The sequence below is a fragment of the Stylophora pistillata genome, chromosome 3 (genome assembly GCF_964205215.1).
Source record: "Stylophora pistillata chromosome 3, jaStyPist1.2, whole genome shotgun sequence".
In the NCBI taxonomy this organism is placed as follows: Eukaryota; Metazoa; Cnidaria; class Anthozoa; order Scleractinia; family Pocilloporidae; genus Stylophora; species Stylophora pistillata.
Genome location: NC_142521.1, coordinates 30,334,335 through 30,345,590, shown reverse-complemented (window position 1 = coordinate 30,345,590; position 11,256 = coordinate 30,334,335). Strand labels below are relative to the sequence as shown.

The 11,256-nt window shown below is 37.9% G+C and overlaps 1 protein-coding gene across 5 annotated transcripts; it reads right to left on the bottom strand.

Annotated features, from left to right (window-relative positions):
• Nucleotides 1–130: 130 nt before the first annotated feature.
• LOC148735558 (ephrin type-B receptor 2-like) lies at nt 131–10,628 on the bottom strand. 5 transcript variants are annotated; one of them, XM_088755286.1, is made up of 12 exons: nt 10,515–10,628; nt 7,867–7,931; nt 7,244–7,281; nt 6,415–6,675; nt 5,619–6,057; nt 5,007–5,215; nt 4,173–4,357; nt 3,042–3,781; nt 1,505–1,716; nt 1,247–1,287; nt 893–989; nt 131–614 (listed from the first exon to the last, which is right to left on the bottom strand). In XM_088755286.1, exons 4-8 carry the CDS (start codon nt 6,653–6,655, stop codon nt 3,053–3,055), a joined length of 1,803 nt encoding a protein of 600 aa, XP_088611412.1. In that variant the 5' UTR covers nt 6,656–6,675; nt 7,244–7,281; nt 7,867–7,931; nt 10,515–10,628; the 3' UTR covers nt 131–614; nt 893–989; nt 1,247–1,287; nt 1,505–1,716; nt 3,042–3,052. The 5 variants fall into 5 exon arrangements, with proteins under 5 accessions (XP_088611412.1, XP_088611411.1, XP_088611410.1 ...); XM_088755285.1 differs by having other exon boundaries at nt 131–989; nt 2,955–3,781; XM_088755284.1 differs by having other exon boundaries at nt 131–989; nt 1,429–1,716.
• Nucleotides 10,629–11,256: the final 628 nt, after the last annotated feature.

Sequence of the window (11,256 nt, the reverse complement as noted above, 5' to 3'; positions counted from 1 at the left end):
TGGCAAGCCCGTAAATTGACCGCTTTGCAAGGAACTGAATGCAATTGACTTGAGCCCATACTTGTTCATTGCAAGTTAACTAATTCCTTTTTTTCCTGCTTCCACAAAAACTATTACTCTACACAATCAATCAACCAATCAATCAATACTTTATTTACCCACGTAGCGTCAAGGAGCCCGTGGAGCTCGTTCAAAATACGTACGTGCCAAATCTACAACTTTTTACTCTTTATTAATACTCTGACTTCAAACAACCAAAATTCTTAAGCAAAGATATAATTAAAGAATCAAATTTCTGAGAAAAAAGTTGTCAGTGCCTACGATTCAACCCCATCGATTCTCTTCGTAGCATCTTGAAAGCTACATCATCTAGTAAATGTTAATCATGTATAACATTTTAACTATCTTTTTCAGATTTTGGCCCACTGTGGGAGGGATCAGCTTCACCATCCTCTTTTAAATCCAAGTAAGGAGTGTCCTTCGTCATCATGGTCTCCATTCTCGACAGCAGCTGATCAAAAGATGACCTCTCATTTGCATCCTCCTTCCAACAGTCAAACATTAGCTCGTACCGGGTAAGAACAAATACGCAGCATCATTGTCAAGAAGCAACGCTTTAAACGAAATGAAATCAATAATCTAAAAACAGATAAAAGCGATATCGCTCGACTTGCATATAATAATTTTGCACAAAGTGAAGCTCTATAAAAGAAATAAATGCACTTAACCCAGTCTATGGTACTGTGGCGATAACACGTTTACCATATGGTTGTATGTGTTTTTTATTTTTTTTTTTATCCAAAAATATAGTGAGTGAGCGATATTCTTTGTAACTGGGGCTTAATATTTCATATCTTAATGACGAAGGTAATAGATGAATTTGTAAGCTCACAGTTCGTCCGAACATATGTCTGGCTTGCTCATTCGATATCCTGTTTTCAGGTGACTGTACAAATCTCTGTTACTGATTCTAGGATAAGGAATGCCACCTATATGAAAGAAGAGAACACAGAACTATTCAAGATGATTTAAAAAAGATATCTCAACTCAAGTCGTCCATGGCTTAGTATATGCATCTAGGTCGAATGGAAAATAGCGTCAAACCTCCTTTGATCTCAACATTGTAGCTAGGAACTTTAAAAGTTAGCATAATGATTACAGCAGTTGAAAACTTATAGCCTCTGTCATTCTATAAACTACTGGCTACATTTTGTTTTAATGTAATTAAAGCAATGTAATAACTCACCCATTGTGCACAGTTCCCAAAGAAGTATACCGAAAGACCACCTGCAGAAAGACAAGAGTAGGTAATATAAAATTTCAGTCTACTCAGAAAGGTCTCAATTTGAATAATTAACGAGCCAAGTATTTTACCTAATGGTATTCCAGTAAGTAGTTGACACAATTTTGAACTTGTTATATTAGTACCCTCGGTTTATGCAATTGCTTCTTTTGAATTCATTTCTTTGAGTTGCTAGTATACTCTAGGCCTGTGACTACTCACACGTCACTCTTAGAAGTGTATGTGCCGTTATTTAACGACTCGAGTGCCATCTATTTGATAGGCAGTTTTTTGGTGTTCTTGACTTCGTAAATGTCGCCATGAGTGTGACGTAACAGGCCAAAATCAGCAATCTTCACAACTCTGTCTTCACCAAGAAGAATATTACGTGCGGCCAGATCCCGATGGACAAATCCTTTGTTGGCCAAGTATGCCTGTGTGGAAAAAGAACGGAAGCAAATAATAATTTCTCTCGTACTCACAATCAGTTTTGTCAACATAGAGCACCCATCAACAAACATATGAAACATATGTATGAACTGCGGTTATGAAACGTATATGTGCACGATCCTTCGCAGTAAAGCACTATTTGAGCAATAGTGAAACTCAGACCTGAAAAACATTTCAGGCCTGTACGGGATTTGAACCACTGACCACTGCGATACTAGTGCAGCGCTCTACCAATTGAGCTAACAAGCCAACTGGGAGCAGGCCATCAAATTAATTCGACATAAACCCGTAGATGATAAATCAAACAACAACAAACATATGAAACATATGTATGAACTGCGGTTATGAAACGTATATGTGCACGATCCTTCGCAGTAAAGCACTATTTGAGCAATAGTGAAACTCAGACCTGAAAAAAATTTCAGGCCTGTACGGGATTCGAATCACTGACCTCTGCGATACTAGTGCAGCGCTCTACCAATTGAGCTAACAAGCCAACTGGGAGCAGGCCATCAAATTAATTCGACATAAACCCGTAGATGATAAATCAAACAACAACAAACATATGAAACATATGTATGAACTGCGGTTATGAAACGTATATGTGCACGATCCTTCGCAGTAAAGCACTATTTGAGCAATAGTGAAACTCAGACCTGAAAAAAATTTCAGGCCTGTAAAAATTTCAGGCCTGTATTTCAGGCCTGTACGACATAAACCCGTAGATTTATCATCTACGGGTTTATGTCGAATTAATTTGATGGCCTGCTCCCAGTTGGCTTGTTAGCTCAATTGGTAGAGCGCTGCACTAGTATCGCAGAGGTCAGTGGTTCGAATCCCGTACAGGCCTGAAATTTTTTTTTTTTTTCAGGTCTGAGTTTCACTATTGCTCAAATAGTGCTTTACTGCGAAGGATCGTGCACATATACATAGAGCACCCATATTCGATCGAGAAAAAACTCAGACTCTGAGTGCGTACACTTCTTGTAGAACCTCTGCGCTGTAGGTGTCACTGGGTAAGCCGTAGATAAGGGATCGTTTTTAAGCCTATTTGTATCTCACTCCAATTATTCTTTAAGTGCTTCTCTTTTTGGAGATATAGGCTCACTGACAAACCCGGGCGAAATTATTAGTCTCTGCTCCATTGATGATTAATCTGTCGATATCTATGCGCTTAAGAGAATCACTGGAGAATTTAAAGGAACACGGTCTTGCCTCCTACCGGCTTGATTTCAATCACTTCAATATGTGAATATGTTTCTCCATCTTTTCACGATCTTTCTGAAAGTTCTCATAACAAAGCACATACCATTCCTTTTGCTATTTGCCATGCAAAACAAAGAGCATTGTCAACAGAGAAGTCAACGGCGTTGTCAAATCCTTGCTGTTTCCCTGACTTTTGTGTTTTTCTTTCTTGCGGGGGCTTTGGCAAACTTCGTGGATTTCGACTTCCTTTTGAATTTTTTTTTCATCACCGTTTGACATGATTTCATCTTTCAATTTTCCTTCCTTGCCTTTGTTATATTCCACGGCGTTCTCACTGTTCGAATCGTGTTCAGTTGTACTTTCGTGGCAAATTCCACCGGGAAGATTTGTTGTATCGTCACTAACTTTCCCAGCTGTGGACGAGATCGCGTTTTTATCGTCATCTTTCTCTTCTGTATTTTCTGATTGATCTCGTCTGCCACTTTCTAAAGCTTTTCCAGAAGTATTAACAACTTGAGGCTGCACTGTAACAGCTTGAAGTGTTGTTGGCTGAGCCCTATCAAAACCTTTGGAGGCCATGTTCGTCCCGCATGGCATTTGTGAAATTACTTGATCGTTCTCCTCTTTAGTGGATTGTTCCTCATCTACGGAGATGACTATTTGCGAAGAGCAGATTAGTCCTTGATCATCTTCGGTTCTCGGCATTGATTTCTCTTTCTTGATGGCTTGTTCAGTATTGTCGTCGTCCTCATCACAGGCATCCTTCTCTGACATTTTTGAGGTGGCAAAAATATCTTTCACGGACTCATGAATGACTCCATCTCTGCCGTTCTTGCAGTTGATCTGCAATTTATGACGCACATCGTCAGAGCGAGTTAAAATGCACTCAGCTTGCTTTCACACTTTTAATGAGAAATATATTGAAAATGTAATGAACTATCCAATGATATATCAATTGTCCATTTGATTGCCAATGTTATCAGCTAGTTGTTACTTCACTCAAATCTTTAATCATTTTTACCTATGCACGGTTTGAGCAAAGGATTTCCTAGAAGACAGAAGTCAGAAAGAAAACCCTGGGAAGAGAAAGACTGTCTACCTTCCCCTTCTTTCCCTTAATGAATCCTCCGCGTGCATCAAAAGAAAATTGAATAGATTTACAACTTATGCTTTTCAAGCAGAAAAGTAGACTTTTCAATAAAAGAGCAGTGTTAAAGCAGCAAACTTCTGTCACCTGTCGGCTTCTTTTTCTTAGCCATTGAAGAAGATCTCCATGTGGAACATATTCCAAGAGGAGCATGATGGGTTCTGACCTCGTCCAGTAGCCAATCATGTTGAGAATATTCCGGTGAAAACCAACGCGGCTCATAAACTCAATTTCTTTCTTAAACAGTTCCTTTCCTTCGTCACTAGCATTTTCTATCAGAAAAATAATGAAATCTTTAAAATACCACCCAAATAAACCCAAAAAGAAAATAGTGGCACAAACACAACTTACAATTAGGAGAGCTAGAAAGGTAGTGCTGTAAATTTTATTCCCAATTTGAGCAAGTCAAATTTGAAATTAGGCTTGAGCATCAGTAGCATAATACTAGATCTCTAAAATTAGGATTCCCCTACAAATTAGCAGACTCGATAAATACAGAAATCCTAGTTCTAATGAAAGCTTCGAGAGTTCTCATATCAACATTTGCACTTAAGGGAACTGTAAACAAAACTCTTCAGGTCGATGAATGTTTTAATTCCTTCCATGACTTGAAAAATCGTGAAAATTGATAAAGACGCCTTCTGCAAAGAAAGGTTATCTTATTGTACAAATGTATAACAGCCTATCAGGGAACCTGGAACACGGCCTTGAATTTGTTTCTAGCATTTTGGAAAGCCACAATCCGCTGAGTGGAAAAAGTGTTCTCGAGTTCACAGCAAGCCTTAAAATGAAAAACGAATCCATACTTATAAAGGAGGCACGTGGATCAAGAAGTGCTACAGTCTGTTGATGAGCTCATGTTAATATTGTTAGAAAGCCATTTTCCTACAGAGGGAACTTATAGATTCTTTTTCCGCCTACCTAGAAGGCCTTTAATTGCGACTGTTCTTCCTTCGCGAAGTTCCACTACTCTTTCTTCTCGAGGTTTAAAAAACACCTCAACTTTCGCTATTTCTTTAAGAGTGCCTTTATAGACTTTGCCAAAAGCGCCTCGACCCAGCTCCTCCATAAACAGTACCCACTCGGGTGGAATCTCCTTAAGAAGAAGAGGAACAATGTCGGATTTTGACCTAAAAGAAAAATACACCTAATGAGGGAATGCCTTAATTGTCTATAAGATATCATATTTTAGGAATAAAAAGGTTTAGCATCCTGAAAATATAGATAATTAACATTTGGAAAAGTTAACGGTCAGCAGGTTACTCTTCACCTCCCTCCCTCCCTTCGTATTAATTCGCCCCATTTCTTCCTGAAGTTTATAGTTCCTTTTATACTTTAAAGAGTGAGCTGGCTGTTAGTCCGCTGAAACTGATGCTCACCTAGTGTCCATGGTAGCATTTTTATAATACTTCTCTTCTTTACAAGTGTTATCTACATTTCATGTTTTTGGGCGCAATTTACTCTTTTCAGAAAAGAAGCTATCCAAAGCGAAGCATGATTATTTGTGATACTGATAGAGATGTCCCAGCTTACCACCTGGACTTATGGTCTCGACTTTTCCTCGTTTTTCTGTTTCTCCTTCTCCAACAAACAATTCCAAAAGTAGAGAGAATTAGGAGCCCGCAAGCTGACGGTAAAGCAATGCTGAGTGTTCGTACTGAGAAATTATCAGTTGAGGTCCCTGTTTTCATTCGCCATCCACCAGAGTAAGCGCTTTCTCCCAATTCGTTCCAAGCGGTCACTTTAAAGATGTATTCAGTGTTGCACTTTAGCGGTGGGAGATCTCTCGAAGTAGTGTCCACGGTAACATTGATCTTATAATATTGACTTGAAGATTGAAGATCACTGTAGTAAATCGTATACATGATCAATGAGCAGCCATTGTCGTCTGGGGAACTCCACTTCAGGTTCACATCACACTTAGATGTCAAGTATACTTCTTTGTTTTCTATGACCGGAGCTGACAGTTTACCTGAAATGAAAACATTTTAAAATTGATCAATAAAATTTGCAAATGTAAGCATTTTTTCCAAAGGAAGTAACTCGGGTTTTTTTTGTTGTTGTTGTTGTTGGTCAGAAATGATCTCCAGAAAGTTACCTTGATAAAGATTTAAATTACATCTAATTTCTCCCGTCACTCCTTTGAAATGTTTTCGCAAAGATAGGACAAATTCCATTTTTCTTTCATTACACCAACTCCGAGGATAGGGAAATGTGAGTAGTTTTTCAAAATATTTTTGAGTGAAAGGCTTTTATTGTCGATTTTACTGCACTCAGACGTTTCACGTCACTTGGCAAGGTGAGAAAAACCTCATGACTTTCTTTTTACCTCCAGGTGTTCTCACTTTCTGAGAGTTGCTGTGATTTAATGGCGCCGAGGTCATCTCTGCAGTAGAGTTCCAAGCTTTGACATCTATTTCATACTCCGTCTTACAACTAAGATTAAGAGCATAACTTCGTTCATGTTCCGATACGTTTACAGCGTTCCAATCTAACTTGTCCCCTTCTGAGGGTACTTTTCTGCTGTAGATAGTGATAACAGAGGCAGAACATGGCCTCCAATACACCATCACGGTACTTCCGGGATATTCTACACAGAAAGAAAGAAAGAGATAAATACAACAAAAAAATTATAAATAATTAATTTTCTTAAGGGCTTATTTTGAAAGATTTTCATCGGTATATAAAATGATCTTTCCCTTGACACTAATTCAGCATTCGTCTCAGCTCGCATACTGTCTGCTTGGGCAACTCCGCCCTGACAGTGATGACTGAGGTGGACTCCTGATCGCAATTTCCATACCCGAGACCTGGCCTGGATCATTGTTTTTTGTTCTAAAGGGAGCCACATTTACTGATTAATAACATTAAACCAGAGAGAAATCTTGGAATGAGTTGCAGTTGCTTCATTCATATTAGCTCTCTCATTGGTGCAAAAAAACTCTCACCAGTCTCTCACTCAATCATGCTCAAAACTAAAACAGGCAGCAGCTTCGTCAACCATATTTCTCGCCCTTCAGATAGCTTCACTGTATTTTACTTTGAGTTTTCTCAGTTCCTTGTGATTTTTTTCCTTTCAACTGATTGGCCGATGTGATTAGTTTAGTCTTTGGTCACATATTTTCATTACAAAAGCATAAAGACGTGTTTTCTAATACCTGGAGAGTTTCCCAGAAACGTCAGAATATTCGTGAATCTGCAATGTAAGTAAATCAACTAAAACAGAAAACTTTTCAGGTTTAGTTAAATTAATGAACAGGAATAAGGGAAGGTCTTCAAGTGATTCTGTCTACAGTCAGAGATACACATGACTGCCTTCTGTGGATGATACCATTATATCGCTGTTACACTTTCAGAATTTATTGAATTCCATTGAATTGAAAGAGTCATCGATGTACTTTACATTCGCAGATTTTTAACTAGTCATTACGCTTGAAAGCCTCACAAAAAGGCAAATCTTGTCCTCTTTGAATTCGAGTTCGAAAATAACCTCAGCACAAAATAAAAGCTTAAATCTTGGTTCTAGTCGTGAGTCGGTTAGATAGATGGATATAATAGATTTATGTTGGGATTAACAGGATGGGAGCACTCTTACGGCAAAGGAGAACCAATGCATACATTAAGTAGTTACATGTTTGAGAACTTTGACAAACACTTTTTCTTCATCAAAACTAAATAAACTTAGTAGACATTACAGAACCCTTTTCAGCTAATTAGCTAACTGTGACCATTTTGAGTGTTGCGCATGGTTTTTGTCTACAATGTGAATTGAGAAACTCACCAGAAATATGAGGGCCACTAAAACATGAAGTCGTAGTCCCATCGTAATGTCGCAGAAGTCAGGACCTGATGAAGAATTGAACGTGATAGCGGTCAGTGACAGACAGAAATTGTCGTCAAATAACCATAGAGCAGAAAATCTTTAAAAAAGGCTCAAGCCCTTGGAAGAAAGAGAGACAAAACTTTCATGAAAAGAAATAGCTGTTTGTTAGCCAAAATAAGCTGCTCATTGACCTCCTTCGTTTTGCTGTTGTGGGAAATGTCAAACCTCGGACTAGCCGTTGTTGTAATATTCTACGAAGTTATTTGTATTGTTTTGTCTTATTTTCCTTGTCTGACCACATTAACTTTACTTGTGCAGTTTATAGTGATCAATGAATAGGCAAGCGCACGTATCGCTGAATGTGAAGAGACTTTTTTTTTGTTTCAATGGTGCCAAATCGTTGCTTCATACATTCTTTGAGTGTTTTCTTTCAAATTCTTCATTTTTTTCCACATGTCGCCCTTATTTTGTAAAAAAGGATCAAAGATCTCGTGTGTGTGCTTCATCTTCTTGTAAGACATGCTTATTTATACTGACATTGAGGATCAGGTCAATTTTTAAAATGATCTGATTGGCCAGCGAGGCAACGGCTGTCAATCAAAAACTAAACGAATGCTCCCATGCGGCTCAAAAATAAGGATAAAAAAACTCTTTAAAATTCGGCCGACATGTGGCTTAAGAAAACGTAAATTTATGCCAAAAGAAACTTCCGAAACAAGGAGAGCGATTCCTGTTTTCGAAACTTCACAAATATTCAGCTCATCTTAAAATGAGTAACTTCCGCCGTACCAGCTGCCGCCCGAAACGACGAAAACGTTAGAATAAATGAGTAGTTCCACTTAGAATGCAGAAGAGAATTTTCGAGCAAGCTAAAAACAAAACAGGCACTTTTCCATGTTGAACTCTGTAAACATTTCGGCTCGCTCCGCCAAAATGATCGCGGAAAGCAAATACAGCAACCGCATCCTTCTTTGCGCGTTTTGTTTAAAAAGAAAATCCATTTGATTTTGTTTCGATATCAGTTTTACTAAGAAACTGAAATTTCTGTCTATCATAAATACAATTCAGTGTATCAAGGCGTTCGACAGTTCAGAACTTAAAATCGTTCCTTCTTCCTTTCGTCGGCTGGTCTTTGAAGCTAACAGCTCTTGTAATGCTTTTTATTTCGAAACGGGAGTGAGGCTGGTAGTCTTTAGATAACATTTACTTAATGTCAAGAATATAAGAGAAACGCAGGAATAAGGCCAGTTTTTTACAAGTGAATATGCCTTGTAATGAGATATACCGAGTTCTCAATTAGAATTCGTGTTTCTGTCGAGGCAGCATATTCGAGACTGCATATGTTGACTTATGGCAGCGTGGTGACGCTGGTTTCACCCTTTACATCTGTGTTGATTTGTCAGTGAAATTCCGCCTGAACCTTAGTTCATTTTGACTCACATTTTTTTTCGATTTGAAATCGACCTTTTCGCAGAAATCGTCACTAGAGGCATATGATTAGAAGATGAAAGTCAAGATCAGTAAAGACGTTTTTTTTTTTTTTTTTGCCTAGCAACCTTATTATTAATTCTGCGTAGATAATTGCACGCGTTTTTAAAAATGGGTATGGAATCCTTTTTCTCGCTTCAGTTCAAAACCATATTTTTATCGCTTTTTAAAGTATCGTGGCGCATAATCCGGGCTGAGATAGAGATTTTGGAGGCAGGAAATGGTGCAATTTACGAACAACCTTAAAAATCGCTGAAAACTTTTCTTCCTTAAAAGTTTCACTGACATCGTTTTTCTCTGGTCTATTGACGACGAACTGAATAACTCAGCGCTTCTTCGTCTTGAAAAATTATTTTGTTGATAGCCATCGCTTTGACTGAGAACACAAAATGGAACATGTACATGGATGTTCTAGTCACTTATTCTACAAATGGCTTTGAAAATGAAACTGTAAGCAAAACGTTCGAAAAATCATAGGAGTATCCCAAATATAGGACATGTCGGCAGATGGTTACAACATTCCTTGAAGTTCCCTTTGTGTGATCTTCTCTGAAGAGCACACTATATACAACCCAACTAGCCTCTTCCCTATCGAACATGTCGGCAGATGGTTTTAATTTCCCTTGAAGTTCCCATTGTGTGATCGTCTCTGAAGGGCACACTATATAAAACCCAACTAGCTTATTCCCTAACGATTGCAGACAATTGAAATTTACTTCAGTTTTCAAAATGACTCTCAAAAGCACTGTAAAATTAAGTTGTAAACAAAAGTAAGTCTAACAAAAAATAAATACAAGCACGTACGTTTAAAACGTAAGGTATTCAGTTTAAGACAGCTTACTACCTTTGTGAGCCAAAATAGAAGCCATTTTCAAGAGTTTTCCATCTAGAAGAAAACCAAAATTTCAAGAAAATTGACCCTATATTTCAAATTTGAATGATAGATCGTTTATTTTGCTTTGCCAAATAGTTGAACCCTCAATGAAACGTTGTTTGATATGGCTATCAGCTGAATACCCCTGATGAAATAGTAAAGCTGAAAAGGGAATCTACATATCTAGTTTTCTTATCTCGTATGTGTCATAACTATGGCTGCATAGAGAATGAATTCGAAATACCTTATCGACGACTCAGTCTAGAAAATACTCGCGGTTATCTTGGACATCAGATCGCCTAGCGTTCCTAGTGCGAAACAGCCATTTGCAAGCTGTTCCTTGACAATTAAAATACGATCTTAAGTTGTCTTGTATTAATAATTCATATAGATTTTTATAGCATTTACAACGCAAAAAAATTAATTAAAATAATGATAACAATGACGATAACAACAATAATAATAATAACGATGATAATGTTATAGGGTAAACTTGCGTTTTCTTGTGTCCTCGCCTGTTCTTATTGAGCAGTTTGATTGTTATAGAATGATGTGAGCAATCAGAACCTAAGCGTTGCCAGTAAACCGAAAAAAACCCTTCGTAAAAGCGAAAATACTTCCTTGATCGATACTTCCAGTAATCGTACCGACTAACTTGATCGATATCTTGACCATGTAAGGGAAAGAAAAAAAAACAAATTTCATCGTCATCGATAACTCCATTTTACAAGAAAATTCCTTACTTGACGAGGGAATTCCACATTAAATTGCACGCGAAAACCGATATCGCACTCATCGTTTCGAGATTCGTGCGACATCGGTTTTCGCGTGCAATTAAATGCGGAATTCACGAGTGAAGTAATGGATTTTCCTTGAATCGCATAACGGAATAAAAATGAGAGAAAAAAAAAGGAAACAACATTACTTAAAATTGAATAAAGGCTGATAGTTTCGAAAGAAACTGTTTGGGGCTGCGTCGGTGGGAG